Source organism: Takifugu flavidus, chromosome 3, assembly GCF_003711565.1.
Source record: "Takifugu flavidus isolate HTHZ2018 chromosome 3, ASM371156v2, whole genome shotgun sequence".
Taxonomy (NCBI): domain Eukaryota; kingdom Metazoa; phylum Chordata; class Actinopteri; order Tetraodontiformes; family Tetraodontidae; genus Takifugu; species Takifugu flavidus.
Window position 1 is genome coordinate 6,189,253 of NC_079522.1, and position 15,500 is coordinate 6,204,752.

The 15,500-nt window shown below is 42.4% G+C and overlaps 3 protein-coding genes across 7 annotated transcripts; all 3 read left to right on the forward strand.

Moving 5' to 3' along the window:
* The first annotated feature begins 1,162 nt into the window (after positions 1-1,162).
* On the forward strand, positions 1,163-5,910 carry LOC130523241 (E3 ubiquitin-protein ligase TRIM39-like). 2 transcript variants are annotated; one of them, XM_057028343.1, is made up of 7 exons: positions 1,163-1,321; positions 1,961-2,535; positions 2,615-2,674; positions 2,798-3,031; positions 4,001-4,148; positions 4,225-4,251; positions 4,334-5,910. In XM_057028343.1, exons 2-7 carry the CDS (start codon positions 1,963-1,965, stop codon positions 4,891-4,893), a joined length of 1,602 nt encoding a protein of 533 aa, XP_056884323.1. In that variant the 5' UTR covers positions 1,163-1,321; positions 1,961-1,962; the 3' UTR covers positions 4,894-5,910. The 2 variants fall into 2 exon arrangements, with proteins under 2 accessions (XP_056884323.1, XP_056884322.1); XM_057028342.1 differs by having other exon boundaries at positions 1,164-1,321; positions 2,615-2,710.
* A 2,512-nt stretch (positions 5,911-8,422) lies between these two features.
* zgc:92594 (uncharacterized protein LOC436996 homolog) lies at positions 8,423-12,478 on the forward strand. Of its 3 annotated transcripts, none has more exons than XM_057028351.1 (8): positions 8,423-8,552; positions 9,690-10,332; positions 10,428-10,536; positions 10,607-10,702; positions 10,767-11,000; positions 11,083-11,105; positions 11,203-11,351; positions 11,429-12,478. In XM_057028351.1, the coding sequence occupies exons 2-8, from the start codon at positions 9,710-9,712 to the stop codon at positions 11,737-11,739; spliced, it is 1,545 nt and encodes a 514-aa protein (XP_056884331.1). In that variant the 5' UTR covers positions 8,423-8,552; positions 9,690-9,709; the 3' UTR covers positions 11,740-12,478. The 3 variants fall into 3 exon arrangements, with proteins under 3 accessions (XP_056884331.1, XP_056884333.1, XP_056884334.1); XM_057028353.1 differs by lacking the exon at positions 8,423-8,552 and adding an exon at positions 8,567-8,852; XM_057028354.1 differs by lacking the exon at positions 8,423-8,552 and adding an exon at positions 8,879-9,294.
* A 376-nt stretch (positions 12,479-12,854) lies between these two features.
* mrpl48 (mitochondrial ribosomal protein L48) lies at positions 12,855-15,476 on the forward strand. 2 transcript variants are annotated; one of them, XM_057028391.1, is made up of 8 exons: positions 12,855-13,011; positions 13,386-13,414; positions 13,580-13,611; positions 13,724-13,803; positions 13,937-14,106; positions 14,612-14,714; positions 14,789-14,878; positions 15,281-15,476. In XM_057028391.1, exons 1-8 carry the CDS (start codon positions 12,991-12,993, stop codon positions 15,356-15,358), a joined length of 603 nt encoding a protein of 200 aa, XP_056884371.1. In that variant the 5' UTR covers positions 12,855-12,990; the 3' UTR covers positions 15,359-15,476. The 2 variants fall into 2 exon arrangements, with proteins under 2 accessions (XP_056884371.1, XP_056884372.1); XM_057028392.1 differs by lacking the exon at positions 13,386-13,414 and having other exon boundaries at positions 12,867-13,011.
* The last annotated feature ends 24 nt before the right edge of the window (positions 15,477-15,500 follow it).

A 15,500-nucleotide genomic window follows, 5' to 3' on the forward strand; every position in this document is an offset into this window, starting at 1 on the left:
TTGCATGAAAACTATAACCTCCATGTCGTAAAAAATGATTAGGGAGTGTTTTGATAACAACTGCAGTTGAAAAATAAACACTGGATGTTTTGCAGTTGTGACTGTGGGGTGTGTCCACTAGCATTAAACTAAATTTATTTGTAACACAGGTGTAAAAATTCTAACACCAACAAAAGAGGCTGCAAAGAAGAGGGTAATGTTTCACAAACATTTCAGCAATAACATGATTTAAAGGCCCAGTGCACGAGATATGGAGCCACCTAGTGGTGGTAAAACAGATGAAAAGTACTTTCACTTTTTATTTCATAGAATTCGAAAGGGTTCCCCCACATGTTTCATGTGTTTTCGCGATTATAGAATATGGAAACTGAATGTTAAATCTTTAATGTAGTAGCACTGCACTACATTTTGAAAAGTTTTAAACTTGTAGATCAACACTTCAGATCAGTCTAAAAAGGAAGAAGACAAAGCTTCTACAAGCCATCCAAGAGAGGCTGGATCATATTGAAAAGAACAAAAACGAGGAGCAGAAAAGGCGGCTGGAAGAGGAAGTACACGGGCTGGAGGGGAGAAGCGCTGAGCTGGAACTCAATTGAAATGTAATGAACTCAGTTAAAGTAATGAAAATGTTTGCAATACTACACCGTGAATGTGAATTTCCACTGGGTGGATGGGGTTACTTGAAAGCAAACTGTAAATGCGCGTGTGGCATCATGTTCATGTTCCGCTGTTGCGTCTCACAAAATTATACAAAAATTCCTTCCTTTGCACTTCAGTCCTGTGCTGCGCATCAGTGGTGAGCGCATGAACGCGTCCCACGTGGTTTATTGAAAGTCAGTTTTGTTTTCCTGGTCTCTGATGGCCAGTGGTGGCGCAACGATGGCAGAGTGAGTCTACACTGCATGTGTTGTTACAGTGTGTGTGCGTGAGTGCGCACACGCGCTCCGACCTGCTGTCTTTTTTGATGTACTCTAAAGTTAGCATTTGCTCATTGTGTTTATTAGCAACAGGTAGAACTGCAAAGCTATAATAAAGGGCGTGGCGTGTTATTTATATTGCATCAAACACTCCTAAGGCCAATATTCTTTTTTTCAAAGTGGACAGGCAGGATTGGTTTGAACTTCACAGACCCATGATCCAATTAAATGCTGCCTTTTTCAAAACAGGAAGTGATCTGTTTTCTGAGGGTTGGATTCTGTTTTGCCAGAAATGAAACTGGACTGAGGGGACTCTGAAAGGGGAGTATTTATATTTATTCAGAGGAAAGAGAGACAGGAACCATACAGACGCTTCTCCAAGGTGGTATCAGACTGCACCTCAGGTAATGAACTCTGCTTTTCTTTATCCTGATTTCTTCAACAGCTGTTGCAGTTATTCCTATTTATCTCCAGAGTATTTAATCAGAATTTGTGTCAGAGTCAAAAGTAACTTGATCTCTTTTAGCCATTTCACATATCTGACAGAAACTTTGCTAATAATAACAAAGCAGGGGAGAAGCCGTTGTTTTAAACCTCTGTTGACGTTGATGCCTGGAGGTGATCCAGGGAGTTCTCAGCAGAGAGAGAGGGCAAATTAGGACCTTCCACAGAAAGAGTTGGGCAGACACCCTTCCCAAATCAAAATAGTGGTTGTCTGTACATCTACCTTTGGTTTCCTACAACAAATAAGTCTGCAAGCGTAAATTGTGCAATTCTTCATGACAAGTGCTGGCAGAAGGAAACTTCCACAACTGGAAGAAATCAGCTGTGGAAGCATCTCAAGGCTGCATAGCATTTGGATTAGCTGATGCTGAAATTGTGTTGAGTTGAGAAATGAGTTGACAGGGTGCACATCAACCCTCTGGGTCATGTCCAGAGGATCAACCAAACAAGAGGTTCTAGAAAGCTCAAGGATGTTCAGCTCCAATGTGTTGACTCCTACGCACCAACCACAGTAACTTTGTGATGTTTTCATTAAATAGACATGGCCTCTGTCCCGAAAACCAGAGAGACGTCCTCATTGGAGAAGCATCTGATATGTTCCATCTGCATGGGTGTATTTCAGAACCCTGTCACCACAGGCTGCGGACACACCTTCTGCAAGCAGTGTTTGCGCTGCAACTTTAAATATAATGACAGGGTGTGCCCTCTCTGCAAGCAACCGCAGCACAAGACCCCAGGGGTGAACATCATCATAAACACCCTCGTCCAGCAGATGGCGAACCCGGCGAGCAGTGATGACAACATGTACACTGGAGCGACCGGCGAAGTGGCCTGTGACATTTGCACGGAGCAAAAGCTGAGGGCAGAGAAGTCCTGCCTAGTGTGCCTTGTTTCATACTGTTCGACCCACTTGAAGAACCATTTTTCGATCTCGCGGCTGAAAAGCCACAAATTGGTCGAGCCTGTGAAAAATCTGGACAAGAGGGCCTGTCTGAAGCATGGGCGCCCCCTGGAGCTTTACAGCAAGAAGGGGGAGCAGTGCATCTGCGTCTGCTGCATGGAGGGAGACCAGGAAGAGTTCATATCCACTGAGAAGGAGTCGAACGAGAAGAAGGTGAGCCCTGCTTTGCACATTTCATTTGAAACTTTGATGATCTGCAACTGGAATCTTGTTTTTTTTTTTATGATGACAGGCTCAGATCGACATAATAAAGATGGAGTTGCAACAAAAAGTTCTGAAACGACAAAAACAGGTGGAGAAGATAAATGCGTCTCGAAAGAACTGTACAGTAAGCTGCACAGGTGTCAAAGGTTGCTTAAATGACCATTCGTGAGGAGTCTCATTGTTCCATGGTGGCTTCTCTCTCCATTTTCAGGACCAGATAGAGAATGAATGGTCAGACATCAAGTCTGTGTTCAAAGCTGTGATTGGCCTTGTGCTGGTTGCCCAGAGCAAAGTCTTCCAACCCTTGAAGGAGAGGAAAGAGAATGTTGAGAGAGAAGCAAAAGGCCTAACGGATGGTCTACAAGCAGAGATCAGCAGGCTTGAGAAGACCATCTCAGAGCTGAATGACTTTTCTGCACTTGAGGATCACATCTTTTTCTTGCAGGTGGGAGGAATCTTTGTAGTAACGGAGCCTTTACAGTCTAATAAAAGGAACCATGTCTATGTAGACATTTATGCCTTATTAGATTTTGTTTGGGGCACAATTCATAAATGGATTTTAAAAGCAGTGTAATAGTGTCCTGGTTGAGAATACCTTAGCTACTTTTAGTTTTATTGTTTCCTATTGGAGGGTGCCATGATACCTAATCGTATATTGGAAAAATACATCCAATGACATCAGATTATTCTTTGACGTCTCTATTCGCTCTTGAGACTTTATCTGTGGCGAGTCAGAATGCCACACTGCGGCACTTTTGGGTGTAGTCTCCAATCCAAAGGCAGCAACGCCTCTAAAAATTTTCTGGGTGAGAAAACGGAGGAGAGAGTGGAAAAATGAATGGATTATAGGGAAATGAACACCACATCACTGTTATACGTTACCTCTGACAGCTGCTGTGAGACATTGCATCTCTTTACAGCAGGCCACTGTCCACTGTGTCCTACTTTACCCTCCAGGCTTCCCAGGTTGTCATTAAGAAGATCCTCGTTAGGTCCCTCACTGTCATCCTTACTTGCATTCAGGCTTGAATTGAAGATGTGATAGCCACAGACTGTACTGTACTTACAGGACCTGTGCAAGCGTATGTCTGCCTCTCCCACCGGTAGCACCACGACTGTGTCTGGTTCCCAATGAGTTTAATAAGTGTAGTTAAAGAACGGACTCTTCACTAATTTCACAGTTTCTGGGTGGAGATTAAAAAAAAAAGATCTACTAAGAGAAAATATGCTGCTGTAGTACACGTGGTGCACTCTGTTTATTGCAAACTTGAAGAATAATTTCAGTGTAATGAAATGTGAGGCAGGTGCATAGTTCACACAGCCCCAAAAGCAATCTAAGGAGCTTTAAAGTTCCCATAGTTGGTTCTCACTTTAAGAAGCGTGATGATTTCAGTGGTTTTCTTGCTCATTTCAGAGTTACCCATCAGTTAATGACATGGTGGACTTTAAAGACTGCTGTGAGACAGAGCTTGACACTTCGTTGTCATTTGGCACCATGAGAAAACTCACAACAACCCTTTTGGAGGAAATTCAAAAGGAACTGGATAAGCTGGCAGCCACAGGTAAGATTTTATCAGAATTTTACAAAATCTTAAAATGTTCCATGATCTTTTTTTATTTTTTTATTTTTTTTTACAGAACTTCAGCGAGTGTCTAGGTTTGCAGGTATGCAAAGCTATGAGTTGTTCCAGCTCACTTTTGTTTTATGCCAGATAAATTCTAATTCCAAGTATCTTTTGTGTAACAGTTGACGTAAAATTTGATCCAGTCACCGCACATCGATGCCTCATTGTTTCCAAAGGGGGGAAGGAGGTGAAAGATGGAGGGGAAGACAACAGGAAAAAGGATGATGATCTAGAAAGGTTTGATCAGTTTGGAAGTGTCCTAGGAGTCAATTGTTTGACCTCTGGGAAGTCCTACTGGGAGGTGGAGGTCAGCAACAAGAGCGGGTGGGATCTCGGTGTAGCAAGAGGTAATGCCAGCCGCAAAGGCCACCTTGTGCTAAACCCTGAAAATGGCTACTGGGCCACTGTACACTATGAAGGTGAAAAATATGCTGCCTTGACGGCACCACCACTTCTTCTGTCTCTAAAGGAAAAACCAAGGAAAGTAGGTGTGTTTGTGGATTATGAGGAAGGTCTCGTTTCTTTCTACGATGTGATGGCTAAGACGCACATCTACTCATTTACTCAATGTTCCTTTGGTGGCAAAATCTTCCCTTACTTCAGTCCACACGCCAAACAGAATGATAAAAATGCAGATCCTTTAATTATTTCCAATGTGAAACATAGTGAGAAGGGCATATAATATCATCAGGTTTATTGTTATTGTTAGCAGATATTAACAAATCAAAATAATACAGATGAGATCTAATCACCGCTATGCTTTATTAATCTTGAGGACACATTAACAAAATGCGGGTCATCATTCATTTCAAATTATATTTACGCAGCATCTGTTGAAATCAGAATTGTCTCTAGCCGCTTTACAGAAGGCAGGGTCTGACTCCTAACAAGCAATGGTGGCAAAAAAAACAACTCTCCTTTACAGGAAGAAACCAGGAGCAGGCTTTCTACTCTTGTTATTGCAAAAAATAATCATCATCCAAAGACTCTTGGTAGCATTATGTCTCTCAATTCTGTATGCAAATCTATACTTGGAGGCAAAACTTGCTGCTTGGCACATTAGCATCTGGCCCAAAATAGGGGTCTACATTGTAGTTTTAGCCAGAAGCATATTTGTCTCTTTGCATAATAACGTGATTGCATTGCAAAAAGTGAATTGATTATGAAGTGCATTATTATATTTTTCATCTAAAAGGACAGGCATCATATTCAGTATAGTACAGAATATTTCCTGCCCAATCTACATGTTCCTTTATACCAGGTTTTTTTGCCTGTCTCCTTCTTTATTCTGTTTTCAGGGGCTGATAGGCACTGTCACCTGTGTATAAGCTGGTACTGCCTGTTGCTAAGTGTTTGTGCTGCTTTGAAAGTTAAATTTATTAAAGGTTTCTGGTGGGTTGTGGACTAGGCGATTTATTGGGTACCCTTTAAATTTGCTGTCACATAGTACACTTCATGAAGAAACACCAGGGTGAGTGGCAGGTGTTACCATTGTACTTTTTGAAATCCATTGTTTGTAGCATTGTGAGACGGACCCCTTTGTTGAATTTGTCGTGTTTCGTTATTTCTTTTGACACACCAAGCTGTCCACTTCCCCACTTATGTGAACCCCTTGTTGAAATTCTGACTTTACATAATTGTATATTAGATTTATTTGTATATTTTTTTGGTAAAAAATAAAATAAATTTTCAAATTGCATTCAACTAGGTTTTTATTTTCTTGTTAATTTTCCCCTACAAAATGCCAGAAAATGAATTTTTACTTTGTGATACTTGGAACCTCTACATTCAATAGTCTAGTACTGTATTTACATATTTTTTTTTGCAGAAAATGGGTCAGTGAAAGACATCTTGTAACTCCTTGTAACCTCCACCAGGGAGGTTATGTGACAGCCAGTGTTTGTTGCAACAGTCACTTCTCAAAATGCAATGAAAATTAATTTAACTTAAAAATGCAATGAAAATATATAGTGGTTATAGTTAATTTGACTTAACATAATCACAATACACACAAAAAGAAACAAATATAGAAATACAAAAAAAAGCAAAAACCACACCCGAACAATGAAAACAAAACAATTAACTGATTAGATCAGAGAAAGTACAGTTATACATACAACCTAGCCTGTAGTAGCTGAAGGCTGAGGGGGGAATGGGTAGCTAGGGGACAGCAGTTCTTAGCCAAGCCAACCGACTGCCAAAATTGCTACAAAATGAAGAGAAAAAGACAAGACTGTAGCAGTGCTGCAGCGCAATGGCACCATTGAGCCAGACACTGTGGTGCACCATCAAGCTCAGACCAACCGCGAAGCACCGGCACAACCTCCGACAGATTAAAGAGGGAGGAGTGAGCTGCAGGTAAACCATGCTGGAGGTAATGACATGTCAGCCACACACTGCTGCAGCCAGCAAGCACTCACTGGTTTTGATGACATGGGAAACTTCCACAAAATTGGCAGTGTGAACTGCTACAATTTAATCCAAACCTGCCGCAACAGCACACAATGATGTCGAACCCAAGAAGGACAAGACCTTTATGCTACTCAGCCGACAACTAAACAGATTTAATGCCGCCAACCACCTAGCAATCAATACAAGGATACACACCTGGTGTGGATCTTGCAGGAAGGAGGAAGAGTGGGTAAAAAAACAGCACACTGTCACATAAGGAATAAAGTTCTGTTGCAATTTTTTCTGAATTTCACAGGCCATTTGTGTCACAGGCTCCTCCTTCATAATCAGCTGTCCAACTTCCTCCCCTGCCAGTGGGTCCAACTCACCACCCGGTGGCGATTTGTTGAAAGCTCAGCACCTCTTGACTGAAGTGTCCAAGACCTACAACCAAAGATCCGATCAAACAACAAAGTCCCAATTGTGGCCTTTTCTGATTAATTCTGCATTTCTCTTTTATGCTCTTCTTTAAGCTCACTGTGTGATTAATGAAATGGATTCAATCAGTTGCAGCAGGCCAGGATGCTACAGGAGGACCTCACCTGCCCAGAGTGCCGGGCAAGCCACTGCTGTAGTGCCACCACCCCAAAAAACTTGAAACTTGCCACTATTTCTGAAAACTACCATCAGCAGCATCAAGGCATAGGAGCGGCTTTCAGGGATTTGAAGCCCAGGGAAATACAGTCACCATTTCTGGTACAGAAGGATGCCTGTGCTGTTCCCTGTGAGTACTGCCCCTCTGGAACAGCATCAAGCACCAGGGTAACCACAGAGGACACCTGTGCCACTGGTGGTGCCTCTAGCGCTGCCGCCCCAACATATGCAGTGAAGACGTGCTTAAAATGTGAGGTTTCCATGTGCTCAGAACAATGGAAGACACATCTGGAATTGCCAGCATTCCGAGGGCATCCTCTGACAGAACCAGTTGATGACTTTTGGAAGAGGAAATGCTCAGTTCATAGGGAGATCTATCAGTTGGAAGCTGCTTTAATCAGATGCTATTTATGACAAATCTGTCTGATCAATTACTGTGCTTAGTGTGCTTGAGTCTGATAGTAAAGATCTGCCTTGTCACTCAACAATGTCTATTTACAGACATTCGTACATATATGTCATCATATTCACATAAAACACACATTCATTCACCGATGTAGCCATAAGTTCATACCCCTATGTGTTGGGAATCTGCCGTTGCGCTTCTGTTATTCTTGCTCCAAAATGCAAAAGTGGTTTAGCCCAAATGAAACTAAAGCTTTGTGTTTTCACCCTAAAGTGTGTAAATGTGGACTGTGGAATGGAAAAGTAGGGTATCCTTCAAGAAAGAGGAGCACAAACTACAGGGGGATCACACTTCTCATTGGGTCAGGTTAGTGGGACTGAGAATTAGGTCTCTGTTCTTTGCAGATGAGTGATCCATCTGGGCCTGTTGGTTTTATTTTGTTTTAATTTTGGTGCACTTTTCCCCCTTAAGTCATCATATCATTAATAATAACTTGAACATTGTCAGCGTGTTTTGTCACAGTCTCCATAGTTGATTCTTTAATGGGTTTTTATGAGCTAAACGTTGTTAATCAACAGCCGGTTCTCAACGACAGCTCAAGTCGCCGATTGAGTTGGTAGCGCCCCCTAGTAGGTTTGTTGTCCCTTTAGCCTTCCGTTTTAGCCTTGAAGATAAAGTTATAAAGCTGTCCCATAATTTAGATGATAAGACACTGATTTCTGTTATATCCTCAAAAATTAATAGATTCTGTGCACGAACCACACGTGTGTGGCCAGAAAGTATCTTATCGCAGTGCCCTCCGCTGTCCGCCAGCGCGCTTGAAACGGGAAGTCCGACATTTCCGCGGTGCCCTGAAAGCATCACTTCTCTTTTGCACAGGCTTTCAGCAGGTTGGTACCAATAGCCTTTCGTTTTTCATTCTTTTGTATGCTGGAAAACACGAAAAGTCTGGACGACAACCGAAATAAATGAGTGACAGGACTATTTTCTAACACAAAGTGGTCTGTTTTTGTCCACCCTGCGACTGGACGAAGGTGCGCTAACGTTAACATGAGTTAGCGCCCCGTTGTGACAGGTGCATCGCAGCTTCGAGGTTTCAGATATTAAGCGCAGGAATACTGACAAATTCCCACACATGGAAATAGAAATTCCGGCTTTTTGAGATGGTTGTATTGACTTAAATTTACCCGGTGAGTAGCGCGGAGTGTTTGTCTTTTATGCGGTTTTAGCTTCTCTCTGTGTCACTAACTAGCCAGCTGATATTAGTTTAGCTAACACGATCGGAGACGCGACTTTGCTGGTGTTGTCTCACATTTGTCCGTCGGGGAAAATGTATGACGGATAATCAGACGCGATTACTTTATTCCGACCCTGATGTTGATTTCAGAGCAGCTTTGTAGGTCGTTCACTCGTCAAAAACTGACAGGGTGGCGAAATCGCTGTTGACACTCGGTTTTGGTTTCATGTGAAGTTTTTGGTGTTTTTTTTTTCCCGGGGTGGGGGGTTGGGTTGATATTTATATATGTCATTTTAATATTGCAGCAGGATAACGTGTCCCGGTGTGGCGAGGCCTTCTGTGGACACGTTTGCTTTCAGTTTTACGAACGTTTGTGATCAGCGTCACACTGTTATGTAAGTGTGACGAAAAGCTGCAGGTATACAGTTCACCATGGGAGGTTACTGGTTGGTGTCAACCATGTGTGGTGCCAACCAGTCTGACTTTCACTATCCCAGACAGACCGGTGCTAACCTTGGACCCAACAGAATCATCTCGCCTGTTTGTCTCTTCGGCATTGCTTTGTCTCTTTTAATTTTACAGTACAATTTAGAGCGAAGTCATCATTTTCCTTCACAATATATGTGGCAGATGCATGTGATAGGATAAAAGAAATAGACTGATATTCCAACACCTTTTAACCTGTGATTATCAATATGGCTGTTTTTGGTTCAGTGGCTGCATAGGTTGAACTTCTGCACCAGGAAACTCATGTTCCTCGGTGGTTCCTCTTTTGTTCCTCTTCTTTAAGCTCACTGTGTGAACGATAAGATGGACTTCAGCCAGTCGCAGCAGGCCAGGATGCTGCAGGAGGACCTCACCTGCCCGGTGTGCTTGGAGGTGTACCGCAACCCCCAATTGCTCTCATGCGGCCATAACTTCTGCAAGACCTGTCTGGACAATGTCAAGCGCCAGGGAGAAAGAGGTCGCTTCCGATGTCCAGAGTGCCGCGAGAGCCACCGCTGTAGTGCCCCGGTCCAAAAGAACTTGAAACTCGCCAGTATTTCTGACAACTACCGTCAGCGGCACAGAGGCAGTGCAGTGTGTTCCAGGGATTTGAAGCCAACGGCAATACAGTCGTTTCTGGTGCAGCAAGTCATGGGCGGCTGTGCTGTTCCCTGTGACTACTGCCCCTCTGGAACGGCATCAAGCACCAGTGCAGCCAGCAACGAGCAAGGGGACTGCGAGCAAGAGGGAGCCACCGCCGCCAGCACTGCCTCTAGCGCTGCCGCCCCAACATATGCAGTGAAGACGTGCTTAAAGTGTGAGGTTTCCATGTGCTTGGAGCACGTGAAGCCACATCTGGAATTGCCAGCATTCCGAGGCCATCCTCTGACAGAACCAGTTGATGACTTCTGGAAGAGGAAGTGCCCAGAACACGAGGAGATGTACCAGTAGGGGGCCACTTGTTTGATTAGATTCACTTTTTAAATGACACATTCATTTACTTAATCAGCACCATGTTTTATGGTATTGTACTCAACTACAGATATTACTGCATGGATGAAAAGATTTGCGTGTGCAACGCCTGCACCATCGAGGGGGGACACGCGGGACACACGATCAAGACCCTAAGAAACACCATGAAAGATCTACAGGTACACAGAAGCTGCTGCTCATGATGCGATTAAATCCCAGGTGACACCGTGGTCTTTGTGTCGTCACCAGGGCAGCCTGGAGAAGCAGCTGCACAGGGTGGAGAGGAAGTACATCATCGCTGAGAAAAAGCAGCAGGAGCAGAAGGACAAGGAGCAGCAGAACAAGGTACGGCAATATGGTGGAGGTGGTTGTTGTCTTCGTCCCCCCCCTCACTTCTTTCTTCTCACAGAAGTACATGGAGGACTGTGAGAGGGTCTTGAACACTCTGTGTGAGGATATGAAGACGGCGGTCCTCTCCTTCACCAGTATTCTGAAGGAATGCACACGCACGCACTGTGACACTAACGGCTCGGCCATTCAGAAGAACATCTCAAGGATCAGCCAGGACCAGGCCCGTCTGCAAGACGCCCGCAGCAACATCGAGGCCCTCATGCAGGAAAACGACCCGTTCCGCTTCATCGAGGTGCAGATGTGTTGGATCAGCTTTTAGAAACGTTTCCTTTGCACTCGCTTTATATTTCTAATCCTTTTTATTGTCTTTTCAGGCTTACAGGACAAAAGGAAAACAGTTGAGTGCTGACGAAGAGAGCGTTTCACTCCTGATCCAAAACTCATGATTCCAAATCGTTTTACTACGTGCGTTTGTCAACTTGTGTTCGATTCAGGTGCCGCAGGCTGCTCAGGAAAAACATGTTCTACCCAGAATACGTCGATATGGAGACGGAGGCGCTGGAGGTGATGATGGAAATGGAAATGAGAAAATTCCTTGATGAGGATCTCCAGAGTTACGTTACTAATGCCATTAGCACCATGTGTAAGAACTTTCTTTCTGTCATCTTGCTTTCAGTTCATTGAGTTCTGATTTGAAAAACTAACCGTTCCGTGCAACAGGTCATACTACGGACGTCGAGGAAGAGGAGGATGAGCAGGAGGAGAACGAGGAGGAGGGGGCAATAGCGGATGAGGAAGATGACGAGGACGACGAGGACGATGACGAACTCAACATCAGCAGTGTGGAGGAAATAAGTGAGGGGGAGGAATTAAGTGAGGGGGAGGAGGAGGAGGAGGAGGAAGAGGAAGAGGAGGAGGCGGCCAATCTGAGTGATGCACCATATGATCTTTATAGTCCAGAAGAGGAAGAGGAGGAGGAGGATGAAGATGAGGAAGAGGAGATAATTAACTTTGAAGCGAGGAGAGTGTGAAAAAAGGAGCGCTTGTGTGTTTAGATTTCTGCAGATGAATGTTGATGTTTTAATTTTGGAATGTTCCTGCTTTTAACTTTAGCAAACCTCAAACCTGTGATGGACAGAATCAGCTTCCAAAGAGCTCCAAGAATCTGCTGCCATGAACTGAGCTCTGTTGTGTCCTGCTCACTAAGGTGCTTTATCTCATTCAGCTGTTTGCTGCAAACATGTTTATACACACGACAAGAATATATTTTTGAATCCAACACAAGTTAAACTGTTATTACTTGTGAAATGACTTTCTAAACACTGAGGCATAATCCTTATGTTTGCGAACGTATGAGTATTTTAAGACATTCAGAGCTTGATCAAACGAGATGGAAGATCAACGACCCTGAAGGACCTCTGCATGATTTATGATTGTTGGACTGTTTTCTTCATGCTTGATTTCAAATACTTGAGGCCAAAGATGAGTTGATTGCATTCAAATGGATGCTTCTGGCATGTAAAGAAAAATACTTAAAATATGCAGTGAATGTTGGTTCATGGCTTCAGAATACGTTTTGATGTATTGAATGCGATGCTTTTTCTCATGCACTGATTAAATACTGAATGTATTTAATTTTGCCCTATAATGATTTCTTCCCCCCACAAAAATGCAATTCTATGCCAGAGATTATAATGTTACGTGTCAGATTTATGAGCATTCATTCATTTAGGAATATTACATAATTTAATAAATGCCTGTTTGAATGTGGACATTTGTTTTTTCCCCTTTTGCAAACATGGATAAATAAGAGGGATATAATCACATAAATGGGGAGTTTATAGGAGGATACAAAGGGATTCTATTTACTAGCATTGTTTTGTATTTGTGTTGCCTTAGAAAAAAACATTATTTCTGAAGTACCTAATTTATCTATTACCAGCTTGGGATTTTTTTTATTTTATTTTCCCTGTTCTATTATTCTATTAATAATCTCGTTAAATTGTGATTATTTTTTAAAAGAATATTTTATTTTTTTCCCCTTGATTTGTCATACTATTTAAAGTACAAACTAGATTTGAAAAATAAAAATAAAACACAACAAACGGCTGATGATACCGGAACGGACACAAAGCCCAGATGGACCGACTCCCATGATGCACTTCCGGATCAGGCTTCCGCGCTGTGTGTATGCGTCTTTAAGCTTGTTGTGAAATTGTAGCCACATGTAGTTAATTTTTCTTATCGTGACAACCACCACACAGTCCAGGGAATATTGAGAGATGATTCCTACCTTTCAAAAGGTAAACTTTTGCTTTTAATTCCGCTAGATGTTTAGATTCCCAGCAGAGGTCAGCAGCAGCAATTTCAGTGAGCTTCATTCCGAGTTTCCAGGGTCATTAAATTCACTCCCGGCTCGACGAACTGTAGCTGGCACATGGTTTTTATTAAAGATGGCAATTAAAGAAACATTCATTTTTTCCCACGATAGAACGCTGCTGATCAAACCTTCTTATCTCTACTTTGTTAGAGGCTTTTAGTGTGGAAATACGTTTCGCAGATGTTCCTGGAAAAATAATAATAGTTCCCAGATAAATGAATAGGCTACATTTATTTTGCAACAAGTTTTTAGAACAAGTGTCCATATCATCGATATATCATCGTTTTTCCTCCCCAGGTGTTAAATCGAGCAGTTCTATCATGCCGGTACGATTTTCATTTTCAAATATTCTTCCATCTTAAACTCATTTTACCATCAAGAGTTTGCAGACGAGCAACTAGCCTGTAAAGATATGTGTTGTTAATGGTTCTGTTGTAAAAATGTAAAGTTTCTGTTTTAACTCCACTGACAGTTTCTCTCTCCAATTATAGGGCTGCACCATCCAACCCAAATCCCGTCTGGGGTAGATATTGAAATCTACTGATCAATGTTATTTCTAAATGAAAGCATCTCTGTTTTCTATTGTATGGCCATTTTTATTAAATAGATTTATTTATTTTTTAATGAATCTGCAGGTGCTGTCGCTGAAAGAGGCTACAAAGGCATGCCGACCCACGGGATTGGGAAGTGGAGGCACCTTTTACTTAAAGTAGCTGTAAGGATCTTTAAAAACATGTTTCAGACAACATGGAAATGGCTTTAAAATTAAATTGACACATGAAAACAGAATAAAATGGATAGGAATATAGTCTTATGAGTGACCCTGGAAATGATAACTGTCTTGTCAGCCTAAGAAAAAGAAGGACAAACTCCAGATCAAACCAATCTCGGCTGCCACGGAAACGGCGTACGGGACGCTGAACGTTATGGTGTCGGGTTTTGATATGACGCTGGTGGAGCACTACTCCCAGTACATCCACAACCTCTGCAACCGGCTCGGCATCAAGGTAGCTGAGAGGTGGGTCAACGTGTTTGAAATTCTTTTATTTTCGCTTCAGTCATCGTTTCAAGGCCCCACGTGTACGTAATCTAATAGTTTATATGTCTGGTTAAGCCGCCATCCAGTTAGGAAAATAGCAGAATAGAATTGACAATACAGTTGGTGGCATGAAAAGATATTCAGGAACAGTCGGTTGCCCTTGGAGACCACAGTAGTTTACCACTTGGACACTAGATGTCAATGTTTTATCACAAAATTACACATGGTTCTATAGAATATGTAGTGTTTGTTCTTCAGCTAAGAACATGATGACAAATATCTATTTTAGACATTTAACTCATAGCAAATGAAATGATAACACTATCACAAACGAAAGAAAGAGCCTTTTACAAACCTGCTTTTCGAACTTCATTACAAATGCGTCGACCCCTCGTTAAGAAAAGTAGATGAATAGTGGAGAGAATATTACATTGACATAAATACGTGTTGTTACTCACATTTAAGCTTTTTCTTTATTTACCAGCTATGCGTTGCCCACCAAGAGCGTAGAGGTCATGGTAATGCAGGACCAAGGCACCAAAATGTACGTGGACGCTGTCCTCAAGACACACGAGCGAGTCGTCCAGGTGAGGCTCTTGTCTCTACGCTGAATGTGTCGTTGAGTTCTGCCACTCCTGATCTGTTGTACCTGTTTCTCCAGCTGAGCAGTCTGGATGCAGCATTGTGTCCTGTTTTCATGGACGTTGTTTTAAAGAACCAGCCAGAAGGAGTTAAGCTAGTTGTCAATGAGGTGAGTTCATAAACCACAATATTAGATATATTTCAGAAATTGCACATTTATTATATTTACGAGCTTAAAGTTGATTGAATTGTTACATTGTGTACCAACACATTGTGTGTATTTATGTGCTAAAACAAATAATTTAGGATTTCCTTCTGGTCATGGTGTTTCCACGTGGGTTTTGTCATCCCACTTGCTGTGTTCCCAGTTGAGTTTAACTCTGGAACAATTTTAAAAGGACATTCTGAAACACCAAAATTCTCCTGTAACGCAACAAAACCTAAATTAAAAGACAATCGTAGCCTTAAGTCCAGTGCATCCACTTTCTTTTGACCTACATGGTGCATCCGTAACATATAGAAACCGATAATAATTGAGAACCCCCCCCCCCCCCCCCATTTCTCCTCTCAGCACACTGAGGCCGAATATCAAGCACGTTTCAAGGGGCGTCCCGAGCTGGAGGGGCTCCTTGCTCAGATGAACCAGTAGGAATGGTGGACTACACGATACACACATTTGTGCAGTCGTTTCTAGTTTATATTTATAATTACTCAACCATTCATGATTGACATTCTCTAAATAAAGTGCTCCCTTTCTTCTCCTGGCATCAGAAGTTTTATTTTTGGCCCCA

Excerpts from the sequence above, each read along its gene's own strand:
- LOC130523241 (XM_057028342.1), top strand. The coding sequence starts at position 1,963 with ATGGCCTCTGTCCCGAAAACCAGAGAGACGTCCTCATTGGAGAAGCAT. Across the intron at positions 2,711-2,797 it reads CGTCTCGAAAGAACTGTACA|GACCAGATAGAGAATGAATG; the intron begins GTAAGCTGCACA and ends CTCCATTTTCAG. Across the intron at positions 3,032-4,000 it reads ATCACATCTTTTTCTTGCAG|AGTTACCCATCAGTTAATGA; the intron begins GTGGGAGGAATC and ends TGCTCATTTCAG.
- zgc:92594 (XM_057028351.1), top strand. The coding sequence starts at position 9,710 with ATGGACTTCAGCCAGTCGCAGCAGGCCAGGATGCTGCAGGAGGACCTC. Across the intron at positions 10,537-10,606 it reads ACACCATGAAAGATCTACAG|GGCAGCCTGGAGAAGCAGCT; the intron begins GTACACAGAAGC and ends TGTCGTCACCAG. Across the intron at positions 11,001-11,082 it reads ACCCGTTCCGCTTCATCGAG|GCTTACAGGACAAAAGGAAA; the intron begins GTGCAGATGTGT and ends TTGTCTTTTCAG.
- mrpl48 (XM_057028391.1), top strand. The coding sequence starts at position 12,991 with ATGATTCCTACCTTTCAAAAG. Across the intron at positions 13,804-13,936 it reads ACCTTTTACTTAAAGTAGCT|CCTAAGAAAAAGAAGGACAA; the intron begins GTAAGGATCTTT and ends CTGTCTTGTCAG. Across the intron at positions 14,107-14,611 it reads GGCATCAAGGTAGCTGAGAG|CTATGCGTTGCCCACCAAGA; the intron begins GTGGGTCAACGT and ends TTTATTTACCAG.